The sequence below is a fragment of the Cetorhinus maximus genome, chromosome 5 (genome assembly GCF_964194155.1).
Source record: "Cetorhinus maximus chromosome 5, sCetMax3.hap1.1, whole genome shotgun sequence".
Classification (NCBI taxonomy): Eukaryota; Metazoa; Chordata; class Chondrichthyes; order Lamniformes; family Cetorhinidae; genus Cetorhinus; species Cetorhinus maximus.
In genome coordinates, this window is record NC_135883.1 from 93,648,293 (window position 1) to 93,675,497 (window position 27,205).

The 27,205-nt window shown below is 40.9% G+C and overlaps 2 protein-coding genes across 3 annotated transcripts in view; one reads left to right on the plus strand and one right to left on the minus strand.

The window, feature by feature from the left end:
- Nucleotides 1-17,614, minus strand: part of tube1 (tubulin, epsilon 1) — a 43,229-nt gene extending 25,615 nt beyond the window's left edge. The window contains exons 1-7 of the mRNA XM_078541380.1: nucleotides 17,493-17,614; nucleotides 13,982-14,055; nucleotides 13,461-13,513; nucleotides 13,147-13,207; nucleotides 12,680-12,795; nucleotides 8,449-8,570; nucleotides 6,554-6,741 (exon numbers count right to left, since the gene is read on the minus strand). Of these exons, the coding sequence (XP_078397506.1) occupies nucleotides 6,554-6,741; nucleotides 8,449-8,570; nucleotides 12,680-12,795; nucleotides 13,147-13,207; nucleotides 13,461-13,513; nucleotides 13,982-14,055; nucleotides 17,493-17,517 (639 nt within the window). The 5' untranslated portion in view covers nucleotides 17,518-17,614. The remainder of the gene's footprint in view (nucleotides 1-6,553; nucleotides 6,742-8,448; nucleotides 8,571-12,679; nucleotides 12,796-13,146; nucleotides 13,208-13,460; nucleotides 13,514-13,981; nucleotides 14,056-17,492) is intronic.
- Nucleotides 17,454-27,205, plus strand: part of LOC144680806 (BSD domain-containing protein 1-like) — a 28,248-nt gene continuing 18,496 nt past the window's right edge. Inside the window, exons 1-6 of one of the 2 annotated variants that reach the window (XM_078542208.1) lie at nucleotides 17,454-17,471; nucleotides 18,020-18,120; nucleotides 18,224-18,272; nucleotides 24,008-24,124; nucleotides 25,020-25,187; nucleotides 25,285-25,339. In XM_078542208.1, coding sequence (XP_078398334.1) covers nucleotides 18,110-18,120; nucleotides 18,224-18,272; nucleotides 24,008-24,124; nucleotides 25,020-25,187; nucleotides 25,285-25,339 — 400 coding nt within the window. In that variant the 5' untranslated portion in view covers nucleotides 17,454-17,471; nucleotides 18,020-18,109. Of the gene's footprint in view, nucleotides 17,472-17,781; nucleotides 17,902-18,019; nucleotides 18,121-18,223; nucleotides 18,273-24,007; nucleotides 24,125-25,019; nucleotides 25,188-25,284; nucleotides 25,340-27,205 lie in introns of those variants that run through there. The other variant, XM_078542207.1, reaches the window with a different exon arrangement.

Here is a 27,205-nt window from a genome sequence, read left to right on the forward strand (position 1 = left end):
GATTCTTAGGGGGCTTGACAGGGTAGATGTTGAGAGGTTGTTTCCCCTTGTGGGAGAGTCTAGGACCAGAGGGCAAAAGCTCATGAGGAGGAATTTCTTCTCTCAGAGGGTAGTGAATCTGTGGAATTCTTTACCGCAGAGGGCTGTAGAGGCTGGGTCGTTAAGTATATTCGAGGCTGAGATAGATTTTTAATCAGTAAATCAGGGAATCAAGGGTTACAGAGAAAAGGCAACAAAATGAAGTTGAGGATCATCAGATCAGCCATTGAATGGCAGAGCAGACTCGATGGACCAAATGGCCTACTTCTGCTCCTATGTCTTATGAACTTATGGTCTTCCATTTAAGGAGGAAATAGATAGATTTCTCGACTCAAGGGGATGGGGAGAGAGCGGGAGTATGGCGTTGAGATAGAGGATCAGCCATGATCATACTGAATGGCGAAGCAGGCTCGATGGGCCGAATGACCTACTTCTGCTTCTATTTTCTATGTTTCTATATTCCTCATATGACAATCCTGCCATCCTAGGGATCAGTCTAGTGAACCTTCGCTGTACTTCCTCTATGGCAAGTATAGCCTTTCTTAGGTAAGGACACCAAAACTGCACACAATATCCAGGTGTGGTCTCACTAAAGCCTTGTACAGTTTCAGTAAGGCATCCTTGCTCCTGTACTCAAGTCCTCTCGCAATGAAGGCCAGCTTTTGGATCGGACTACTTCACTTACCATCCTAATGAAGAATTCTATCATGTTATGGTCACTGTTCCCTAAAGAACCCCGCCCAACAAGAGTACTAATTAATCCCTTCTCATTGCACAATGCCAAATCTAGGATAGCCTGTTCCCTGGTTGGTTCCTTGACATACTGGTCTAAAAAAGCCATCTCATGCAGACTCCAGGAATTCACCTGCCACAGTATTCTTGTTAATTTGGTTTGCCCAGTCTATATATAGATTAAAGTCACCCATGATTACTGCAGCACCCTTGTTACATGCATCTCTAATTTCATGTTTAATGCTATCCCCTACCTTACCACTACTGTTTGGAGGCCTATAGACAACTCCCATTAATGTTCTCTGCCCCTTGTTGCTTCTTAGCTCCACCCAGACTGATTCTGCAACGGGATTTTCAGAGCCAATGTCCTCTCTCATTCTTGTACTGACATCATCCCTAACTAACAATTCCACATCACCTCTTTTCCTTTTTGTCTGCCCTCCCTAAATATCAAGTACCCTTGAATATTCAGCTCCCGGCCTTGGTCACCTGCAGCCACGTCTCTGTAATCACAACCTACGGTAGCTGTTTACATCTATTTGTGCTGTTAATTTGTCTACGTTATTGCGAATGCTCCGTGCACTTAGATACAGTGCCTTTCGATATGACTTTTTAACATTTTTATACATTTTTATTGTACTTACGGCCCTATTTGCTGCTAGCCCTTGTTTCCTCTGCCTTCCACTTTTGCTTTCTACTTTTCTGTCTTTTATTCCTTCCCTTGTGTCTCCCCGCTCAGGTTCGCATCCCCCTGCCACTCTAGTTTAAACCATCCCCCACAGTACTAGCAAATACCCCTGCGAGGGTATTGGTCCCGGTCCTGCTGGGGTGCAACCTGTCCAGCTTGTACAGGTCCCATCTTCACCAGAATCAGTCCCAATGCCTCGGAAATCTAAATCCCACCCTCCTGCACCATTTCTCCAGCCATACATTCATCTGGTCTATTCTCCTATTCCTGATCTCACGAGCACGCGGCACTGGGAGTAATCCTGAGATTACTACCTTTGAGTTCCTACTTTATTTATTTCCTAACTCTCTTTATTCTGCTTGCAGGACCTCATCCCTCTTTTTACCTATGCCATTTGCACCAATAAGGACCACAACCTCTGGTTGTTCACCATCCTCCTTCAGAATGTCCTGCAGCCACTCAGTGACATCCTTGACCCTGGCACCAGGGAGGCAACATACCATCCTGGTGCCACGTCTGCAGCCGCAGAAATGTCTATCTGTTCCCCTTTAGATAGAAACCCCTATCACTATTACTCTCCCACTCTTTCCCCACCCCCCCACCCCCCATGCAGCTGAGCCACTCGTGGTGCCACGGACTTGGCTCTTGCTGCATTCCCCGGAGAAGCCATCTCCCCCAACAATATCCAAAACAGAAAATCTGTTAGAGGGAGATGGACGCAGGGGACTCCTGCACTGCCTGCCCAATGCTTTTACTCTGTCTGGCAGTCACCCATTCCCTTTCTGTCTGTGCACTCTTTACCTGCAGTGTGACCACCTCACTGTACGTGCTATCCTTGAAGATCTGATCCTTGTGGATGCTCCAGCCGCAGCTCCGGCTCTGAAACGCAGATTTGAAGTAGCTGCAGCTACAGACACTTCCCACACACGTGGTCACCACGGACACTGGAGGTGTCCCTGATTTCCCACATCGCACAGGAGGAACATTCCATGTGGCCGAGCTGCCCTGCTATGGCTTACCCTTAACTTACTCGCTTTACTTTTACTCCTCCTTGTTTAGAGAGTATTAAGAGCAGTAGAAATACTCACCAGGTCCTACTTAACAAGGGCGCCACACTTCTTTCTGAGGAAAGGTAGAAAATGAAAGGACCACCTCCTTCTCCCTTTATCGAACTCCCTCACTCACCAAACTCCAACTTAAACACTCTAATGCAGCCCAAAGCAGCACTCCAGGGCAGACAAGGCAGCACTGTAGATGGCCAGTTTTTATGCTTTCTGGATAAAGCTTCTTAAAACCTATTTATGCCAGTTATCTAATTATCTGGCTGCAGCTGCAATCAGAGCCTGTAAAATCCCTGTTTTAAAGCAGGACTGAAACTCATCTTCTCCCAACCCAAACAGCAACTTTTAGTTAATTGCTAAATTAGAGAAAGACTAGAATTTAGATAGATTTTAACCCTTAAAAGTCCCTCACCCATCAAACTCCAACTCAAGCACTCGATTGTAGCCCAAAGCAGCACTCCAGTGCAGAAAACATTCTAAAACACATCCCAGAAAAACAGATTAATTGAAGGCAATGTTCTTGTGGCAAGCCGAAGAGCTAACCCTAATCATCAGGGTTGACGTTGAGCATTCACACTTTTAAGTTTATAAGTATTATTTCACCTTTTAAGATCTACACGCAAGATAGAATAGTTTCTTAAAAACATATACACTATTTATAAACTATTTTCAAGTTTTATTTACTTAGCAAACTAACAAGGTCAAAGAAGTCATTTTGTGGTCTGTACTTTATAATCACTCACCATTATTAATTAAGGCTTATTACATAATTAGGAACCAGCCAGAAACAGATGATTGACCAAATAGTGTACCTCAATTAAGTTGTAATCGAAGAAATTGTAATTAATCAAGTAGTTATGTTAAGGATGAATTTAAAAGATAATAAGTTTAAACAATACTAAAAAGCTGCTGTAAGATTTCTACTTTGGATGGGCATTATTCAGATATTTTGTGCTAAGCTCAGCATAAGCTTTGGCCAAAATAGACAACAGACAATTGCGCAAAGTCAAATAACAAAAGACAATGCGAAAGAAATATTGGGCCGTAACTTCCAACTGGCGCCGTAAAGTGCTGGCCCGCAGAAATTAGAAGAAATAAATGCATACTTACCTGTTCTTGAAAATTGCGTGGCTATTTTCGTTCATGCGGTGCTGCTTGGGGCATGCAGCGAAAGACTCCTCATAGGCCCCAGCGAAGTGTAGATCCAGCAAATTCAAGGAGGCCATGCCCCCTTTTTTTTACAGCACTAGCGGCCATCAAGCAGGCATGTTTAAAGGGCCAGGGAAATTGACAGGCCAGGGAGAAGGTATGTGTCTAAGGTAAGTGAATAGGATTTGTGGGTTGGGGGTGTATGGGGGTGGTGGGCGGTCAAAGCTTCCGAGGCCATGGTGGCTGGGGTTGGGGGGTTGAACGGTTCTGAAGTCAGTGGTGGGGTCGGAGGTTCTGAGGTCGTGGGGGGGGGTCAGAGATTCAGGGTTTGGGGGTCAGGTTTGGGAAGGGGGGGGCTGAGGTCGGGGAGGGGGCTCTAGGTCGTGGGGGTCTCTGAGATTGGGGGCGGGGGAAGCCTCAGAGATTCTGAGGTCGGGGTGGGGGTGGTTCGGGGTGGAGGTCTGAGGTCGGTTGGGGGTGGGTCCGAGATCGGGGGTGGGCATGAGGTCGTGGGGGGCTTCCAGGGTCAAGTGGGGTGGGGCGGGAGTCGGGGGGGATTTCCGTGGGCTGGGGAGGGAGGGGGATCGGAGTGTGGGGGAGTCCCGTGAAGTCGGCCTGGGCCTTTAAAATAGTTATCCAGGAGTTAGAAGAGGTTTTAATTCTTCTAATTTTTTCTGGGTAACTATTGGTATAACCCTAGTGGAACCATTCAAAGTTTGCAATTTAAACCGCATTTTCGGATGGATCCCAGCGCAGCGCAATTGTCAAGAGGAAGTTAGCACTTCTGGGCAATTTGACTTGCAAACCCTTACCTGGGAACTTGCCAGAGGGATTCCCCAGCACATCTTTGGGGTACCCCCCAAATCCGACACTGGGGAGCACGGTAATTATGGGCCATTGTCTTTTTGAAAGGACAATGAACGTGCATTATAGCACCCTCGCCTTTGAATCAGAGGGTTGTGGGTTCATGTCCCACTCCCGGAAACCAAGAACTGTGATCGTACTCAAAAGAGTTGCAATCTGTGACTGTTGATAACTCGAAAGAGTGTCAAACTCCAATTAAAATAACCAATAACTAAATTAACCAATTATGAAATTACACAGATATGGTCTGAGATGAGGTATTGATAAATTAGGGGGTAAAAGTAAAGGCTTTGAACGATATCTTTGCTAGCTAGTCACGTACTGGATGCTCCAGAGACAGAGTTTGAAAGAATCGCAGACAAAGAAGGAACTGGAGGGCAACCTTACTACCTCAGCGGCCTGATAACTCATTTGAAGCTGCAAAGTCTATTTTGTGTTGTTAAGTATACTTTTTCCTTTTAAAATAAACTTTCTCATTTAATTTACTGCTTTAGAGTTCATTTTTACCTTATGTTTATATCTTGTTCGAACCAAAACATTTATTGATTTTATTGGGTTAATTTGAATTTAGATAATTGCATAATTACTAATCAAGTTACATTAAAATACTCTATATAGAGTATAGTTACACCATGGGGACAATTTTCTCCCCGTCGGGGGGGTGGGGGTTGTACGGGGGCGGGCGCGCAGCCAATCGGCGTCCCTGATAGGCTGGGCACCGCCATTTTACGTGGGCGGGCCAATTAAGGCTGAGCACTCCATGTGGGCTGGGGGAGTAGGCTGAGTCAGGGTGTGCGCTCTTTCACGCATGCTGGTGAAAGAGCGCAGAAATCTCTGAGGCACAGAGGTGCCTCGGGCAGATTAGTTTCACGTTTAATACATTGAATAAAGGGAGAAAAAAATTTTAAGGACATATCCCCTCATGTGAAACTGTCACATGAGCTGGGACAAATCCATTGATAAAAATTTTTCCAACACTTTAAAAACGTCCATGAAACCTCATCCCACCCGTGGATGAGGTTCCATGAAAAATGCAAAGGCCGCCTGGGCTCGTCGCCTGCCCACCAACCTTAAGGTTGGACAGGCAGCTCAGGTCAATGATTTAATTGATTATTAAATAGCTTTAATAGACTGAACTGAAAATCTGAATGACGCGCAGTGAGGTCGGGACACATGCCCGACGTCACCCCGCGTCATTTTACGCCTTGGCGAGCGGGGCCGAAGATTCTACCCCATGTCATCAGCCTGATTGTCTCACATCTAGTTCTTGAGTTCACCAATTAAATGTTGGGAAGGCTAAAGCCATCATCTACAATTCCCACCCAAAACTCTTGTTCTCCCTCACCACAGGTTCCGTCTCCCATTCAGGCTGAATCAGAATTTTCACAACCTTGTCATCCTATGTAGCCACCACATGAGCTTGTGCCCCCATAATGCTTTCCATCACAAAGACCACCAACTTCCATCTCCATAACATTGCTTATTTCTGCACCTTCCCTAAGCTCATCTAGTGCTAAAATCCTCATCCATGTTTTTGTTCTTGCCAAACTTGACTATTCCATTGCTCTCTTGGTCAGCCTACAACAGTTTGTTCACAAACCCCTCAAATTAAAGTTCTCATTCTTGCGTCCATTGCCTTGCCTCTCAACTGTCTCTGTAACTTCTCCCAGCCTGATGAAACATCAAGGACTCTATGTTTCTTCCACTTTCACTCTATTCCTGTTGTCCCTCCACTGGTGTACATGCTTTCAGCTGTCTAAGCCCTCCGCTTTGAATTTCCCTCAGTAAACTTGTCTGCATCTCTCCTCCTTTAAGACACTCCTGAAAGCCTATCTCTTTGACCAAGTTTTTACTCCCCTGTGTGAAATGTTTTCTTTGTTTCGGGGAACAATTATAGCCAAATTACACTCCAGTGAAGTGTATTGGCATGTTTTCCTACTTAAAAGATGCTATATAAATGTCAATTGTTTGTAAATACACTTATTCTTGAAATATGTATCTAAAAGATTCTTATGCATACCTGGTTTTCAATAGGTAAGACACAATCTGCATGCTCAGTCAGCTCTTTCATGGCAAGAACACTGTTGTAAGGTGAAGTGATAACATCATCCTCAGCAGAAGGGTAGACAGAAGTAACAAATCTGTAGACTTCTGGAAACTCGTCCTCTAATAGGCTTAGCACAAAGGTACCCAGACCGGAACCAGTCCCTAAAAAACAATTTCTGTTAAAACTCCTTTATCTCAAGTTAAATTAGAAAATATATTTATGCTACTGATGCTCAATACAAATTAGCCAAGATTCAATTGAGGTGAATAGATGGATAATTTTGATTTATGATTGCAGACAGGTTGGGAGATAGATGATAGAGAGTAGAGATAAAAGGAATGTTTTCTAGTCGGTGAGGTGTGACAAGTGGTTTTCCCCAGGGATTTGAGCTGGGGCTTCACTTTTCATCATATGTATCAATGACTTGGATGAAGTGAAAGAGCGTTATGGCTCCAATTTTTCAGGTGATACTAAAGAGTAAGTTGTATAGATGGGAGCAAGAAGTTACAAAGGGACATAGACAGACACAGTGAGTAAGCAAAAATATGGCAGATGTAGTTTAATGTGGGAAATTGAAAGATCATCCACTTTGGATCTGAGAAAGAGAGATCTGACCATTTTCTTAATGGTGAGAGATTAGGAGTTATGAGGGAACAAAGATATTTGGATGCCCACATACACAAATCATTAAAGCTAGTGTAAGTGTATAAAATACAATCAAAAAGGCTAGCGGAATGCTATCTTTTATCTCGAGGGGTGAAATTCAAAATTGAGCAAGTGATGCTTCAGAGATAAAAAAAACCTTGCCGTTTTGGCTTCTGGAGAACTGAATTCAGTTTTGGGCACTGCACCCCAGGAAAGCAAATTGGCCTTTGGGGAGGCACAGGGAAGATTCACCAGGCTTAAAGGGTTAAATTACGAGGTGGCATATATGACTTGTATTCCCTTGAATTTAGAAGGTTGAGGGGTGATCTAATCAAGATACTTAAAATTCTGAAGGGACTTGATGTGTTAGATACAAGTAAGCTATTCCTTCTGGTGGAAAATCCAGAGCAAGAGGGGACCATATTAAGATTAGAGATAAGCCATTCAAGAGTGAAATCAAGAGCAATTTTTTAATGTATAGAATGGTGGAAATCTGGAATTTGCTCCACCAAAAGGCTGTGGATTCTGCATTAATTGATATTTCCAATATGGAGATTGATATAATTTGTTGGGAAAGGGTATCAAGGGATACAGAGCAAAGGTGGGTTAATGAAGTTAAAGATACAGATTAGCCATGATGTAACTGAATGGTGGAACAGGCTGGAGGGCTGAATAGCCTACTCTTGTTCCTATGTCCCCAGTAGTATTTGTAGTAGTGTGTAAAAACATTCAACTATATATTCAGAGCAATAAGAGACAGTGGCATAGTGGTAATGTCACTGGACTAATAATATGGAGGCTCAAGCTAAAGCTCTGGGGACATGGGTTCAAATCCCACCAAGGTGGAATTTAAATTCATTAAATAAATCTAGTAATCATGACCATGAAACTATCATCGAATGTTGTAAAAACCCATCTGGTTCACTAATTTCCTGTAGAGAAGGAAATCTGCTGTCCTGACCAGCAATGTGGTTGACTCTGAACTACCCTCTGAAATGGCCAAGCAAGCCACTCAGTTCAAGGGCAATTAGGGATGGGTAATTAGTGCTGGCCTTGCCAGCAATGCACACATCCCATAAAAAAAATAATTTTACCTCTGGCCACTTGATTTCTACAGTAAGTTCAGATAGTTAAAAATTAGTAATTTAGTTCTAGTCTATAATCAATTAAAAATAGGGATAGGTAGTGTGTTGAGGAAGATTTTGTGAAGAATTAATACTCACCTCCACCCATTGAGTGAATTAAAAAAAAACATTGCAAAGAATCACAGTGTTCAGCTGTTTTTCGGAGTACATCTCGAATTTGGTCACGGTATTGACAACCATATTGTTTATACCCAACAGCCCTGTGGAAAAAAATTAGAAAGTATACATGAACTGCCAAAATTGTGCACATCAGTGAAACATAATTGTTTTCTAAGTTTGTCAGACTTTAATTCAAAATTAATTTTGGAACTATTGTGTGAACTTTAATAATATTGAGAATTCAAAGATACATCCCAAAGATGAATCAAGCAACTTCCAGAACTTAGTTAATTGTACATTGTACAATGTACACAATTTACCAGTTGACTTTCTTGGCATAATGCTCTCATTTTTCTAGCAATTTAGGAATTAATGTAACACGTAAATATTACTTCTATCTGTAATTATATCTTTACAGATATCAACTCTATTCCTACGCAGGTCTTTGAAGTATTAACTAGAAAAATTAACCTCAACTTTAACTTTACATTCCTAACTTTCCTAATGTTTTAACTCAGAGGTCTGCTACACATATCCATTGTTCTGTAAGGAAATAATTTATTTTAATCAAGTCTTGTTTGATAGATTTAAATGTTGTACTGATATCCAATTATATGCTTGCAACAAGGGATGTGAGTTATAAACACATTGGTAAGACACTGGAGAGTGGGGATAAACAGTGATTCTGAGGAGTACATATATCTATGATTCCTTAAAAAGCATACCATGTGCAGGTGGAAAAAGCCATGATAAAGGTCAAAAACTTTGAGTTTTATAAATATGGACATTCCACACTACAAAAATTAAAGCAGAAATGAGATATTTATACAAAACATTGATTACACCAGCTAGAGTACTTTGTGTGGTTTTTGATACCCATTAAGAGAAAGGGCATTAAACTTAAAGGGAAGAATTTTCTCCCCACTGCGGTGGGGAGGGGTTGGGTGGGAGCGGGCGGGCGCACAGCCGATTGCGGCGATTGGCTGCGCACCGCCATTTTATGTGAGCAGGCCAATTAAGGCCTGTACAGCGTGACGCGCACCCAGAAGCGCTGAGCGCTCCCTGTGTAGGTGGGGTGAGTAGGCTGAGTCGGGGCCTTCGCTCTTTCACGCATGTGCCTCAGGGAGATTAGTGTGATATTTTAAAATTTTAAAAAAGAAAAAAATTTTTAAGACATGTCCCCTCATGTGACACTGTAACATGAGCTGGGACATGTCAATGAACTTTAATAAAAATTTTTAAAAAATGTTTAAACCCTTTTTGAAACCTCATCCCATCCGTGGATGAGGTTGATGATAAATGCGAAGGCCACCTGAGCTCTTTGCCTGCCTGCCAACCTTAAGGTTGGACGGGCAGCTCAATTAATTGCTTTAATTAGTTTTCAAATGGCCTTAATAAGCCTTTGACAGTTTGGCAGATGCGTAGCCGACTCCGCTGAGCGCCCACCGAACTGAGAATCAGAATGACGTGCATTGGGGCCCACCCCCCCGCACACCAATGGGAAAATTCTGCCCAAAGATTGACCAGGATAAACTAGGGATAGTAACCTACTGATATGAGGATTTATCAATTTAAAATTGCCAGCAAAAAAACAGACAAAAGTTAAGAGAAATGCCTTTACACAAAGGTCCGTTGGAATACACAAGGGTGTAAACTCTTTTCTACCTGCTTATCACATGATGTGAACTTTCACGTTTAATTTTGCACATTATAGTTTCACAGCATAATAAAAACTGCACATGAGATAGATAGGTTGTTAAACATATGCACAGTATTGGTGATCAAGCATACTGTTTTAGATTCCAGCATTTTCTGAATTTAACAAAGGTACAGGATATAATTGAAGTGTGACAGATTCATTTTATGATTCCTATTTTGCAGATTAAAATTTGTAATTTACTGCTGAAATTTACTTCTCATCTTCACATTGGTATAAAGCTGATCATATGAAATATATATACGCATTTGTAACAGTGAATATAATTTAAAACCCATTCCTAAATCTCTGCTGCATATAAAATGAAAGTTGGTGTGGCTTAGTTGGTCGGACTCTCATCTATGAGTCACAAGTTTGTGGGTTCAAGTCCCACTGCGGGACTCGAGCATAAAAATCAAGGTTGACACTCTAGTGCAGTACTGAGGCAGTGCTGCACTGATGAAGGTGCTATCTTTCAGATGAGATGCTAAGCCGAGACCCTGTATGCCTCCTTAGCTGGACATAAAAGATCTCTTAACACTTTTTCGCAGGAGTTATCCCAAGTGTCCTGGTCACTATTTATCCATGAATCAACATTAGAAAAGCACATTATCTGGTCATTATTACATTGCTGATTGTGGGAACTTGTTGTGCACAAATTAGCTACTGCATTTCGTACATTACAACAAAGACTACATTTGAAAAATACTTCATTGGCTGTAAAGCACTTTGGGATGTCCTGAGGTCATGAAAGGTGCTATAGAAATGCAAGTCATTTTTCAGATGGAAAATCCTAATCATAAACTCAAGACTAATTGAATTACTTAGTGGCACAATATCCTGAAGCAGCAAAGTACTGTGACACCCTCTTAAATGACAGTAATGAATGAGGCAAACAAATAGAGGGATTTGCATGACATCAAATTGTGATAGAATCAAAACATTGATTGAAAGCTAAGAAGCTTCAAATACAATTGAAGGATTGTTGTAGAGGCTTGAGGTAGTGATACATAGCCATAATTCCTGCTTATTTCAAACTAGAATGGAGAGTTCTCCTTTGTTGAAAGATTTATTTTAGAAAATGACTTAGAATGTACAATACAAAAGAAATTAAAATCACAAAAGGATGACTGCTCAAAAGAAATCACAAAAGGTCAAAGAAATGTAAAAAGAAATGCAGCAGCTTAGCTGGCACTATAATTTTTCAACTATCTGGATCAGTAATTTAAGTCATGATGATTAATTTAATTCATACTGTTCCTGGAACAATAACAAACAATAATTTAGGTTCCCAGATGTTTTAAGAAGATTGCAAATCTGTTTTATTTGACTTATTTCTTGTCACCAAGAGCAAATACAATGCATAGGTTTCACAGCTTACATGTTTATAAAATATCTGACCATTAAATTTTGAAGTCAACATTAAATACAAGAAAAAATAACAAAAAGATAGGTCTGTAATACTGAACTACTGATAATGATTTATTTTCCCCAAGTTATTGAAACATCTCCTAATCAAAGAAAATGTTGACAAAGGGAAAATAAATAATCAGTTAGTACATTATAGTACAGTTAGTACTATATCAAAATCATAAAATAGAGCCCTATTTTATGCCTAGGCACAAATTTGAAATAAATGAATTAGTATTGGTAGACTTTGACAGATCTGGGAGCAACAATAGACAAGTCAGTTTCAACCCTAATGCAAAAGCAAAATACTGCAGATATTGGAAATCAGAGATAAAAACAGAAAATACTTGAAATACAAAGCAGGTCTGGCAGCAACTGTGCAAAGAAAGAGAAACAGAGCTAATATTTCAGGCTGTTGATCTTTCGTCAGATGAAAGGTTATTAACATAAAACATTTACTCTGTTTCTCTCTCCACAGATGCTGCCAGACCTGTTGTATGTTTCCAGCATTTTCTGGCTTTAGTTTCATTCAATAATGAGACAAGGTGAGAAGTAATTAAAAAAAGGCAAACAAGTTTTAGTGTACCTAGTCAGAAAAGTTTATAGATGTTGTGCTGAGGCTTTATAAAGCGTGGCTCAGACCAAATTGTACCAACTATGTAAAATTTTGGTCCCCATATCTCATAAGGGATGCATGTGGGAGGGAGGTTATAGAGAAAAACAACAAACATAAATTAGTGTGTAAACACCACAAGTTGCGAGGAGAGTTTAGACAAAGTCTACAGAGAAGAATAGTGGGGAGAACATCATTAAAATAAGTATATAAGTATTAAATCATACACATAAAATGAACTAGAATATTATTTTATGCTAGGCCAGGACAAGAGAACAAAAATATATGAATTAAAGAAGTAAAAACTAAATTTAATAAAAATATTTATTTAAAAAATCCTAACTCAAAGGGTTTACCAGGTAAATAGTACCAACAAAAACATTAGGAGCATGCAAAATATAGTTAGATGCTAGGCTGGGAGGGATGAGATGTGATAGGTCCAAAAGCCTATACTCAAAATTTGATTTTTTCTTATAGTTTACAAGCCTTACCAATTATTACCAGAACCAGATACATCTGTTATAAGTTGTTTACTGTCAAAAACATCCCTCAGTGGACCCTGAAGTAGTTCATTAACGACACCTTCTTCCATATCAATGAGTACTGCCTAGAAGGCAAAAAAAACTTACAGGAAATTCCATTTCCACATACAATTTAGTCAGATCCAACTATGATCTGAATAGGTTAAATTAAATTAAATTTAGATGATATTAAACCATGACAAATGGATGAAGTAATATTTGAATTGCAAAACAAAAACTACTACCAATTCAAAATAGAATCAGCAGCAGAATGTCTACAAGTATCTGTTCATCTCATCCTTCCTCCGACTGTAGAAATTTCCCTTCACAAAATTAATCCTACATCAAGAAATGCTTGCAGTCTAAAAGGCAATTACTACTTTGCTGCTATGCTAAATTGTTATAATTGTACACTATTATGGATGCAAAAAATTTACCCGAGCTTTGAGAGATCGAATTATTCCTTTGGAAAGATTTATATCATCTCCATTCAGAGATCTGCAAAATAACGGATTCATAAACATAGTTAATTGTTTTTGGAATAAATAAGTAACTATAAATAAAATTACATCACAAAAGCAAAACTGCCACTATGAAATAGGGTTTAATTTATGACATTTGTGATTATCTTTTACACTGGTCATTGGTTGGTGCGATTTGAAGTGTATATTAAATCTCCAAGGCAAGAAAATGTAGTGGACTTCACAAAATTTTCAATTTTAAGAGCTTTATGTAAAATTACATTGCTTACCTTGTATCCACATTTCTAAAGAAGTTACTGAGTGCTTCATCATAGATCCCTTTCTAAATTAAAAACAGAATTAGTAATGTTTTTTCTTAAACCATTTCACAATGATATTGGCAGCAAAGACCAACCCATCTATTATAAAATCTAACCAACTCCTTCTTCTAAATATTGAAAACAGCAAACAAATCTTGATCAATAAAGGGCATTTGTATTAAGATAGAGGTAACAAGATCAGGAAGAGTACACTGCTTAATTTGCTGAAAACTCTCAAAGGAGAGTGGAGGTAGTCATTATTTAATTTTATTAATTTACAACCTAACAAATCATACCAGCAATTCAAAGTTTTCAGTACTTTGAATATATAGTATTGTTTACGAATATTTTCTCCCTCCTCTCCGAAAGTCAAGTTACATTCGGGCGCAATCCCATGGGTTCCAGATGTCCTCTAATACCTCACTCAAGTGACGTGGAAGCCTACTTCCATTTCTACATTTAGTAAATCATAAGCATTCTTGCTTATTTACCTTATTCACATTTGCATGTTCCCGTAAAACCAAGTCCCAAAATCTGCAGCCAACTTGATTGCCACATTGGCCAACTAAAAAGAATGAAAATATAAGATTACTGTTTGCAAAAACGTAAAACACCAATAGAAAGATTTTTTTTGATTCCCATCACAATCTATGTTTATCGGACTTATTCAGAAGCATAAGTCGGGAGGGAGAGAGGGAAAGAGAAAAGATCAACTGGTTCCTTAGACTCATCATTTTAAGATTGTAAGTAACATATATTACTTTTAAATGAATTTTATCTCTATATTACATTCATTGTAGCATGGAGCTTACCAAAGTTGTAAGACTCAGATTCTCCAACTTCAGGACCTGTCCAAGTACAGGTACTGTGAACATGTGCCACCAAATGTGTTTAATGCTATAGTAGTCTGGTGGTAAAACTCAGAGCTTCACTGGATATGCACATTGGCACGTGACAAGACATGATCCAAACTAGAAAGTTTTAGAATCTGCAAATTAAGCTAAAATCTATCCAGTTGAACTCATGTTGCATCATTGGTCACATGCCAGTGTGTCCACCGAACTATAACAAATGAAAATTGCAAAATATTCCAGGCTATACTGATTACTTTGTAGATCATGCCTAATGCATAACGTGCAGTCAGAAATTAGCCAGAAAGCAGTAATCCATTTGGAACAAAATAAGAAGCAATATGAATCATCAGTATAAGGCAACTATATGGCCTTGCAAAAACAGAATGAATCAGATCACTAAGAAGGTGTTCCAGCTGCTTGCCTCTTTTTCAAGCCCTACTGCACACCAGGGTGACCTTGGGTTGAGATCAAGCGGTTTCCACTAGTTTGAGTGAAACTTTCCAGGACTGTTCAGCACCAGTAAGAGCAATTCATCAATCTTCATTCATTCATTATCACTCATTGATATCACTAAGTTTACATTTTACTAGTCTGAACTTGTGTCCTGCTCACAATGTTCATTTTAAGGAACTATTGCTGATTAACCTTTTCCATTTAATTTATTACCTTATATACACATTAAAGAGCAGCTCTCAAACACATCCACATCATGTTCAGAATCTCAAGTCTCTCTAACCTTTCTACATGATTCAGACTCCTGACATTAGGGGCTGGATTTTCAATGGCCAATGGGAGCAAGATAAGGGTGCAAGCATAATTTGAAAACCATGTTCCGGGAGGACAGCACAAGATCCCACCACAGATTGTAATTTTCAAAGAGCCTGCAGGAGGTAGAAAATAGGAAACCCGCTCACTGCCAATTAATGGTCCCTTAATCTTAAGGAACTTGTTAAGGAGCCTGTCCGGAACAGAATGGGATTTTCAATCTTCCTATTGGACGAAGCCAAACAGCTGTTATTGCACAACTGTGAGGGTTGTTGTGGGACAAAAGAAAGTTTGTTTCCATCTGTGTTTTTTGTGAAATCTGAGGGGTAGACATGTGCTGGATCGGCTTAGTATCCAAGGCAACTTTGTGCCATTTTTTTGCTCTTGGTTCTTTCATGAGCAGACAGGCAGCTCCCTTTTCCTGGAGATGCTTCTAAATGGGTGCTAAGCTCACCTCCTGCCCAATCAGCCAATTTACATTTTAAAATAGTGTTGCAAGAGCGATGCTGTTCAGGCGTAGGGTCAGGACCTGGAATTATTCGGGGTTTAAGGTTCTCAACCGTAGTTTTAAAATTTAGCCTTGGGCATTGGTCTCCTTGCCTTACTCAGCACTGCCTCCAGTGTTTGACCGTTTCTTGTTTTTTGATAACCAGGCCTGGGCACACTAAGTTTAGTATCATCTGCAAATTTGACCAATTTGCACTGAGTTTCTGGTGACAAGTTGTTGATAAAAAATGGAATCAGCAATGATCCTCATATTGAACCCTGGGACATCCTACTCAGAAGCTTGACATGAACACTCTATTGTTTTCTAACCTTTTAATTTCTTATCTATACACAATTTTTTGCCTATATCCCCCAAAGCTTTGAGATTAATAATAAACTTTCATGCAAAACTTCATTAGCTGCCACTTGGAAGTCTAAGCACACAATGCTGTGGAGTTTACCAGATGACTTGGATTGCCACTTCTTCGAAGAATTCAAACTGGCAGGACCTTCTCCTTTTAAATCGATGATGTCTGCTGTATATCCTCAAGTTGACTCCTGACCACTGATTTCATTATTTTACACGGAACTGAAGTAGTTGCCAAGCCTGTTTTTTCCACTATTGTTGAATGTGGATATCATAATCTATCTCCCCAATATTCATTAATTCTTTCATAATGACCATCAGTGCACTTTTTCTCTCTCAGCAGTCTGAGATAAATATTGTCTGTCCGTAGCATTAGGTTTAATATATTGGTCCAGATTTCAGTAATTGTCAAAGCGACAGCACTCACCACTGAACTTAAAGAAAGCGGTCAAAACATGCACAAAGATCTAAGGTCTTTGTGGTAGTGATTTCCCCTTTCCTAACTTAAGTTTGAATCGGGTGTCAAGGGGATCTCCAGGCATCCAGAAACAATTATCAAGGGAAAGCAGCCAATCACATCAAAGTATTCTCATAGAGCACAAATCAGGGAGTAAATGCACAGATTATACTTTACTTTTAATTAAATTTTACATATGTTGAAATAAATGATTGGAACATACACATGGGATTAAGATAGAAATATGAGAAACAAACATTAAAAAAACCTTTAAAATGTGAGTTACTTTATCATAATGGAGAAATTTGACAGTCACAAATATAAAATTAGTCTTCAAGGCGAGAGAGGTTTTTCAGCAGTAATGATGGAGTTAGTACGCCACTAAAAACCGAGTTACAACTCACGCAATGAAGTGTAACTTTTTCAAGGTTTTTTGCAGCAAGACTAGTGGAACTCGTCAACCACATCACCAATCGTCCTGAATTGGTAAGCCACCGAGAACAGATGTGCAAGACCGAGAGAGCTGGGGCTAGCCAAGTGCACTGTAATCGACTCACATGCAGGTAGGTGTTTCTTGCGTGCACACCTTACTGACTCCCTCACACATTCTCACCAAATCACGAAATCATTTTGTATTCACCCACACAATGGCATGAGTGGAAGTTCTGGTCAGTTCAGTGATTTCTAATTGATTGCTGTCAGGGGAGGGGTGAACTTCAACAAGGCACCCTATGTGGGGGACGCTGAATCACTGACGGCAACTTCTACATTTCCGCTTTAAATCTGCATGCGCGGACTGTCGAAGTTGCTATTAGTTTGGGAGGAGTATTGACGGAGAACACTGACCGTTTCACCGTCACGGCTGGCGGCAGTGAACGAACGAACAGTTGCCAGGGGCACTGGTCCTGTTTTGGTGGTGCCCCAGAGAAGGGGCCACTTGCTAAGAGATGTCGCAATGGCACTGGGTTTACGGCCAAAATCGACCAGAGCCAGGAAGCTACACTATAAAGAAAGCTCCTTCCAAAACAAATCGAACACCTACAAATCCTACAGTGAGAGTTCAGCTGCTTTACCTTGTACCAGGACAGACTGAGTCATCTTGTCCCGCTCTGTCCGGTTGCTATGGTTTCCCGTGGGTTCTTTTCGCCGCCAGGCTTGGAGTTCCGCGCGCCGTTTCCCGCAGGAGACGTCACTTGCGTCTGACGTCATGTTCCCATGGAGACGGGATGCCTGTAGAGCCGGGGACCGGGGGCGGGGTGGGGGGGCAGTGACTGGGCAGGGGCGTGGCATCGCCGCTGTGATCCCCAGTGAGTGACAGTCTGGGGCACGCGCTGTGTGTCATAGAACTAGCGCTTCATCTGTCTTTGCTAATGCTTCATTCGTCTGTCTCTAATGGTCATTCATGCGCAATTTCTTTTATTGTAATTGGAATATATTGCAGCAATTTTGTTCAAGCTGCTCCCCACTGATTACTATTTAAGAGTTAGTGTCCTTGTTAAAGTGACTCTGAATCAGATAAAGCCAAGTATTCGCTTCCTTTCCTATAATGATTTTTGCCACGGTGGCAATGATGCCATGTCTTTTTTTTGTAGCCTCCCAGATGACGCGAAATGTCTGACCGCAAGCTTTGTTTTGGTTCAAGCTGCTGTAACTCTCACGGTTGTAAGATCGCTGATATAATACCAACAGAATGGCAGAGAGGTAAGTGGCTGTTAGAAAACAGTTGATAAACTGAGAGCAACGTGAGGCGGCAGCATTTTGTTTAAAAAAACATTGTATTAATTTCTCCTAATTCTGTTGGTAGGTGGTGGGGAGATTGGATTCAGCAAAACATTGCAACGGTGAAAGCCAAGGTATGGATATTTTTTAATTCCGATTTCCTGCAAAGCCTAGTAGAATTATACTGTAATTCATGTGATTGCTTGAGGATTTTTAACAAATTAAATGTTAGTAGTTTTGTTAAGGATTCTAACACTGTCCATTCCATTAATTTCTGCCGTTGGATCCCATTGCACACCTAAGTTAATAAATATGGGCCCAAATCCTCCTGTCTCCAGATCGTCAGAAACTGGATGTAGTTTGGCTGATGTGCGCCGGGACGCTGTGGAAGTCCTGGTGTGTAGACGTATCTGGAAATTGCCGGGAAAGTTTAAACTTCCAATAGGCAATCCCTGCTGCCAGGCTTCGTGAATGTCTCCAACTCTGAGCTTCGAATGGAGACTTGGGTTAGATATATGCAGCTTACCTGAATACTTAGCTAGGAAATGTTGGACAGTTTAAAACCTGGTGTAATGCCTGAGTAACTCCACAACCACCTCTCACCGTCCCACCACCCCAGAGCGAACCTGACAACCTCCCGACCCAGCGTCCCCCTCCAGGTGGACCTGACAACCCACCTCCTGAGTAGACCTGAGTACCCTCCCCAACCACACAAATGCCCACACTACCAACCCCCGGACACAACCGGCTAGCACCTTGCCCATTACTACCTGGATGACCCAATCACCCGTCTATGCCCCTGACCACCCAACTACCACAACTCCCCCAATCTGAGCTAACTACCCCCAGACCACCCAGCTACAAACCTCGCACCACACCCACCTACGCATTTACTCACTCACCCATTCATCTATTCACTCATTCATTCTCTAACCCACACTCTCATTAAAAGACTGCACTTTTAGAAACTTACTGAATACAGCATCTACTGCCATTAAAAATAGGGGCATGTCCTCTCCTTCCCTCGATTCTACTGCACTCATTGGACTTAGACAGGCGATGCTGCACTACCTATTTCCCTGTCAGCTGGGATATTTCATGATGAATCTTCATGGGAAGTATTCAGAGTACTGTAAGACTAGGTAAGTGGTACATGCACACATTATGTTTGCTTGATCCATACCATTCTGATAAAGTAACACTGGATTCCTCTATCCTAGTGGACCTGGTAATGTCCTTAAATTTCTGCCTGCGCTGCAGCCAAATCTACAAATATACTACGTGTCATCGTTGTTTGCACATTGTCATTGTTGCTTGTGGTCACAAAGCAACAATCATTGGAGGGGGAAAAATAATTTCTTCTCTTGCTCTTACCTGAGAGTTGGAGAGACAGTGGAACTGCGAGGGAGCAACGCATAAGGGGAGTAGATAAATCAAGACTGAGGCTTGAGGCCTCCATGTCCAAATGCAGCAAGACCTGGTCAATATCCAGGCTTGGGCTGACAAGTGGCAAGTAACATTCGGGCCATACAATGGCAATGACCATCTGCAACAAGAAAGAACCTAACCATCATCCTTTGACATTCAATGGCATTGCCATTGCTGCATCTCCCACTATCAACATCCCGAGGGGGGGAGTGGTTTGCATTGACCAGAAACTGAGCTGGACTGGCCATATAAATACTGTGGCTAGAGAGCAGGTCAGAGGTTAGGAATCCTGCAGTGAGTAACTCCCCTCCTGACTCTCCAAAGCCTGTCCACCATCTACAGGGCACAAGTCAGGAGTGTGATGTAATACTCTTCACTTGCCTGGGTGAGTGGCAGCTCCAACAACACACAAGAAGCTTGACACCGTCCAGGACAAAGCAGCCCACTTGACTGACACCCCATCCACAAACATTCACTCCCTTCACTACTCATGCATAGTAGCAGCAGTGTATACCATCTACAAGATGCACTGCAGGAACTCACCAAGGGTCTTTAGACAGAACCTTCCAAACCCACGACTCACTGCCATCTAGAAGGACAAGGGCAACACACAGTTGGGAACACTACCACCCGGAAGTTCCCCTCCAAAATCCTGCAACTCCCTCCCTAAAAGCACTGTGGGTGCACCTATAAACACATGAACTGCAGCAGTTCAGGAAGGGAGCTCACCACCACCTTCTCGAAGCCAAATAGGGATGGGCAATAAATGCTGGCCTAGCCAGGGATGCCCACAACCGTGAATGAATAAGAAACAAATCTTGGAGTCGGAGAGGCAAGGGAACAGCCCAGAGCAGGAGCAATTAAATCGGGACTGAGGCTTGAGGCCTACATTTACATCTGAATGCAGACTGGGGCGGTGGTAGCATAAAGGGCAGAGAGGGGAAAGCGTTCTTAAATTATGTTCAGGAGAATTTTCTACAGCAGTATGTGTCCAGTCCAACAGGAAAGGATGCATTGTAGGACCTGGTTCTTGGAAATAAGGTGGGTCAAGTAGATCTATTGTCAGTGGGGGAACATTTAGGAGACAGTGATCATTGTATCGTAAGGTTTATGATGATGGTAGAAAAGGACAATGTGCAATCCAGAATAAGAATAATTAACGAGAGGAGAGCCGACTTCAATGGGGCAAGAACAGAGCTGGGCTGGACTGGAACCAAAGACTGGCGGGAAAAACTGTAGCTGAATAATGAACTACCTTCAAGAAAGAAATGGTTTGGGGACAGTCAAGGTATATTCCCTCAAAAGGAAAAGGTAGGAAAAACAAATATAAAGTTTCCTGGATGAAAAAGGAGATAGAAATTAAGATAAGAGAGTACTTATGACAGGTCTCTGTTAGAAAGTACAATTGAGAACCAAGCTGAATACAGAAGGTTAAGAAGAGAGGTGAAAAAGCAAAATAAGGGAAGTGAAGAGGGATTATGAGAAAAGACTGGCAGCCAACATAAAGGGGAATCCCAAAGTCTTCTATAGGCATACAGATAGTAAAAGGGTGGTAAAAGGTGGAGTAGGGCCGATTAGGGACCAAAAGGGATTTACACATGGAGGCAGGGGTCATGACTGAAGTGTTAAATGAATACTTTGCATCTGTCTTCACCAAGGAAGCAGATGCTACCGAGGCCCTGGTGACAGAGAAGGAAACTCTGTCACTAGAAGGGTTAAAATTTGATAAGAAGGAAGTGTTGGATAAACTGTTGGCACTTAAGGTTGACGAGGCACCAGGTCCGGATGAGATGTATCCAAGGATATTGAAGGAATTGAGAGTGGGAATTGCAAGGACACTGGCCATAATCTTTCAGTCTTCCTGAGACTCGGGTGAGGTGCCAGAGGACTGGAGAATTGCAAACATTATGCCCTTGTTCAAAAAAGGCTGAAAGGACAAACCCAGCAATTACAGTCCAGTCAGTTTAACTTCTGTGGTGGGGAAGCTTCCAGAAGCAATTATTCGGGAAAAAATTAGTAGCCACATGGAAAAATGTGGGTTTATTAGGAAGTGCCAGCATGGATTTCTAAAAGGGAAATCATGTTCAACTCACTTGCTGGATATTTTTGAATAAGTAACAGAGAAGGCTGATGAGGGTAATGCTGTTGATGTGATGTACGTGGACTTCCAAATGGTTTCAAAAGGCATTCAATACAGTGCCACACAACATACTTGTGAGAAAAGTTAAAGCTCATGGAATAAAAGGGACAGTAGCAAGGTGCATACAAAATTGACTGAGTAACAGGAAACAGAGGGCAATGGTCAATTGATATTTTTCAGGCTGGTGGAAAGTTTGTAGTGGAGTTCCACAGGGGTTGGTATTGGGATCCTTGCCTTTCCTGGAATATATAAATGATCTAGATCTTGGTGTGCAGGGGACAATTTCAAAGATTGCAGATGATATGAAACTTAGAAGCATTGCAAACTGTGAGGAGGACTGTGTAGAACTTCCAAAGGACGTAGACAAGTTGGTGGAGTGGGAAAATAGGTGACAGATGAAGTTCAATGTGGAGAAGTGTGAGGTGATGTATTTTGGTAGAAAGAACATAGAGAGACAATAAAAAATAAGGGGTACAATTCTTAAGCGGCTGTAGGAGGAGAGGGACCTGGGTATATATGTGCATAGACCATTGAAGGTGGCAGGACAGGTGGGAAGAGCAGTTAATAAAGCATACAGTATCCTGGGCTTTATTAATAGGGGCATACAGTACAAGAGCAAGGGGGTTACGCTGAGCTTAAGGCACCAATTAGACCTCAGCTGGAGTATTGTGTACAGTTCTGGGCACCACAGTATAGGAAGGATATGATCGCATTGCAGATAGTGCAGAAAAGGTTTGCAAGAATGGTTCCAGGGATGAGACACTTCATTTATGAAGATAGATTGGCGAGGTTGGAACTGATCTTCTTGGAGAGGATATTTGATAAGAGATGCTCAAAACCATGAGGGAGCTGGAGAGAGTAGAAAGGGAGAAACTGTTTCCACTTGTAAAAGGATTGAGAACGCGTGAGCACAGATTTAAAGTGATTTGCAAAAGAAGCCAATGTGATGTGAGAAAAAAACATTTTCACACAGTGAGTGGTTAGACTCTAGAATGCACAGCCTGGTAGTGTGGTGGAGGCAGTTTCAATCAAGGCATTTAAGAGGGCATTAGATGATTATTTGAATAGAAACAAGGTGCAGGGGAAGAGGCAGGAGAATGGCATTAAGTCATAATGCTCATTCGGAGAGCCGATGCATACATGACGGGCTGAATGTCCTCCTTCTGCACCGTAGTAATTCTGTGAACAAAATCTCAGTTGCCACATCTGAAAACTATGACACACTACTGCTAGCATCGCTATTTGTAAAAATAGTTTTAAATGGTTAAATAATTTCAAACAGCCTTGCAGTAGCATATGATTTTCTACTCACTATTCAGCATTACTGATCCCTTGAGTTTGTACACTCTTGCAAATTAGGCTGAATCAGAAACCGATGTCATTACAATGTAGTAATTTCATGGGCAGAATTTTACGTCCCACGGGCGAGCGCCTGCCCAACCTGATCAGGCATAAAAAAGCATGTGATGATGTGAGGCGAGCATCCCAACATCATTGCGCACTCGTGCAATATTTTGGTCGGAGGGCGAGCGCAAGAGTCGGCAGCGTGCCCACCGACAATTAAGAGGCCTATTAAAACCATTACTGTATTAATTAAGTGTGGTTTTTTTTCCCTCTCCGGCCAACCCTCCGGCAACCTGGCGGCCTTTGGATTTTTGAGGAAACCTCATCCTCGGGCGGGATGAAGTTCCTGAGATTAATTTTTTTTTAAATGAAAATGTTTTGAAAGAATTTTTATTCTCTACATGAGTGGGTCCTATGCGAGGACACTTTTTTCAGAATTTCATAATCTTTATTTTCGCTTTTAAAATTCTTCAGCTCCCTAAGGCAGCTGTCTGCCTTCAGGGAGTTTTCATTGCGCCGTGCCCCCACGCACGGTCTGACGTCAGCACTCGGCCTCGTCCCGCCCCCACCCTGAGTTTCTCAGCATACCTTTCATGCTGGCTGGCCATTAATTGGCCAGCCAGCGTGAAATCGCAGTTGGGGGCTGATCTCAGGCAGTAGCCCGTTTCCCGGCCACCCAACTACCCGAAAATCCTGCCCCGTGTGTCCTAAGACTGCACTGTTGACACATAGTCAAATGGAAGCTCCAAAGGAAATTCATAGCTCTGATGTTGCTATAGGAACGAGACAAGTTGTATAAGTTATGGCTTTTTGATGGCGTTGCATTTTGTTCACTGTGCTAAGTGTCAATGTGTCAAGTGTCTACTGTTTAAATACAAGCAACTATACTCACTGCAATGATTTTTGTGTAATAGGATTAAGGATATATCGTTTTTATCATATCATTTTAATTTGCAGTCTGCGAAAGCTGTGGAGTTTTTAACGCATGATCTGGCTGAATTCACTCAGGTTATCCAACATGATACTGTGACTACCATTGCAGCCACAGCTTTAGCATTCAAAGAGAAGCTTAATGTGAGTCTGTACTCTTGTATTATAATTTGCATCATATGCCAAGTTCCTGAATGCATATCTGTTACTAAGTGTACTATTTTGTTTGTAAGAAGGTAAAAGCATGTTCAGATAAAATGTGTAGAAGTATTAAGTTCCTCTAAGGAAACTTTCTTCTGTTTAATTTGGTTTAATAACGTTGCATGAACATATCCCACAATAGGACATGTGTGTGTGTACGTGCACGTATATTTTTAAAATATCCCTTATTTATGGTCTTTGGATGGCAGCGGTTTCAGTTGTGTTGTGATTCAGTAGGTAAACTATTCAGGTTATACTAAAAGCAAAATACTGCAGATGCTGGAAATCTGAAATAAAAACAGAAAATGCTGGAAATACTCAGCAGGTCTGGCAGCACCTGTGGAGAGAGAAACGAAGTTAATGTTTCGAGTCTGTATGACTCCTGTTGCTGTTGAATTGACTTGTGTTGAATGTGATTCTTCTTCGTTCCTCTCTTCATAGATGCTGCCAGACCTGCTACATTTTTCCAGCACTTTCTGTTTTTATTTCATGTTAATGAGGTTGTAGTGCAGTTAACAATGATTTCCAAAAATGCAATATAGAATATCTATGATTTTTTAGTATTCATGTTCCAGCAACAACGTAACTGTAAATTTAAGAGTTATATGCGGAACAATATTTAATTTGATTCCAAAGAAAAAGTATGCAGCATCTTTCAGTTATCAAGTTTACTGATTTCCCTGGGCTAATATGATCTTAAAATCTTGTAGTAAGTTGCTGTCATTTTCTACCCCCACTCCCATGCTCAAGTAGAACCAGAGACAAATTTTACCACAGTACTATAAACTGCAGAACTATACAGGATTTATTTTGGTGCTTTTCTTTTCTTTTCTTCTAGGTTGAAGAACACACAGAAGGAGATCAGGCATTCAGCAAGGGGCTTTCAAACTTGCTTGGAGCTATCTCTGAAGCGTTTACACCTACAGTGGAAGAATCCATCACGTCTGATGTGAAAACAATAAAAGATATTCAGCTGAGAATTAACCAGTCTTACGATGGTGTTAAGGTATGCAATGTTGTCATAGAATGGACAGAGGTAGAGTAGAAAAATTCGTTATTTAAGAAATAGCTACCTTTCTTTTAACTTTTTTTTAATTTCATAGGTCCGACTCTATAACCTTCAGGCTGATCCTGCGACATATTCCAGTGTACCCGATGGTAAGATGTAGCAAAATGGGGTAATCTACTTGGAGCAAACAAAATTTCTTCCAAAGCATTTGGTTTCCATATTTTAACTCATGCATCATTCCTCTTTATGTACTGGATTATTTGACATAGTGATTAATCACAAATGCCCAAAGTATGTGTTCACTAATTGTGTCTGTACTGATCATTCCATACATCATGGCTAGAAAGTTACAATTTGTTTCACTCAGTAAACTGATATTTCTTGTCATTGAAATAAGATCTAAAGCTGAAATTCCAATCAATTATTAGAGTGTTTGAGTGCTAGAAATACAGGTGTGCCCAGTAGGCAAAAATAAGTTAAATAGTGCAGGAAACTGTTGGTTCTACGGTCCTGAAACAACTATGAAGGAAAATAAGAAATTATCACTAATGCCATGGGCAAGTTCCTAATCGGGATTACAGTGGAACCTGGCAGGATGTGCAGCATGGAATCTGAACAGTGCAGTCCCTATATATGTTAACAAAATAATGGGAGCAGCACTAAGGGTACCAATGATGGCTGCTATCTCTTTATAAATAAACTAATAAAAAAATTGGGTACAACCTTTCAAAGTTTGTGTGAATGTAATTCTTGTTTTGTGTTTCAATTCCTTCATCTTGTGGGACTAAATGACAATGTGATGATCACCCACAGGGTTTCATGTGTGTAAATATATGCTGCAAATTAGTTTTTTAAAATTGATGTGTAATCATGTTTCAGTAAGAAATGCCAGAACTTCACTGCCTGCATCGACCAAAGCAATTGTTGTTCCTCCAATATATGTAAATCATAGACGTTTGAGTTATCTGCAGACTGCAATATACTGATGAAACTTTTTAAATATAGTTTAATCTAGGCATACTCATTATATATCCATGGGCCAATTTCACCATTCCCATCCCATCTGATTATTTTTAAATGATCCAAATAGTTAACAAGGTGATCAGTTCTTTTCAATCACCAAAGACCTAGAAATTAAGAGACTTTAATTATCATTAGAAGAATAAGAGATTATCTTATTGAAACTTATAGGATCTTGAGGGGACTTGATAGGTGGATGCCGAGAGGATATTCCTCCTTGTGGGAAAGACTAGAACTAGGAGACACTGTTTAAAAATAAGGGACGTCCCATTTAAGATGTAGCTGATGAGAATTTTTATTCTCTCGGCGGGTTTTTAGTATGTGGAATTCTCTCCCCCAGAGAGCAGTGCGGGCAATGTCATTGAATATTTTTGAAGCTGAGTTAGATTCTTGATTAACAAGAGAGTTGAAGGTTATAGGGGATAGACAGGAAAGTAGTCATCAGGCCACAACCAAATCAGCCGTGATCTTATCAAATGGTGGAGCAGGCTTGAAGGGCCAAATAGCCTAGTCCAGCTCCTAATTCATATGTTCATATCATTATGAAATCACCTCCATACTGTTACCAAGGATAGAGTGGCTGTCCAGAATTTAAAAAGTCACCCCTCCTGTTGTGCTTAACACCAATTGTGTTTTTTATATCAAAACCAATACCCGTCCCCCTCATTGGTGAAAGAGAAAACACCTCAGTTCTTTCTGAGGTGATCATTTTAAAGCCTGTTGTATAGTTATGGGCTGCTATGACTCTGAGAGACAATTCTCTACCCTATGAAGAATCCAACAATATCTGCATCCATGGTAAAGAGCAGATGGGTTGTTCCCTGTAGTCTGTCTAGTGAACAAGACCTGCCATTTTCACCATGTTTATGATTACAGTACAAGGCAATTTCTTAGATATTCACCTGACTTGCCCATCTAGGATTTGGCTAATATATTGAAATCATTGGTTTTAGCTTCCCTACACCCCTTTCATGGTTTTATTCATTCGTGGCATT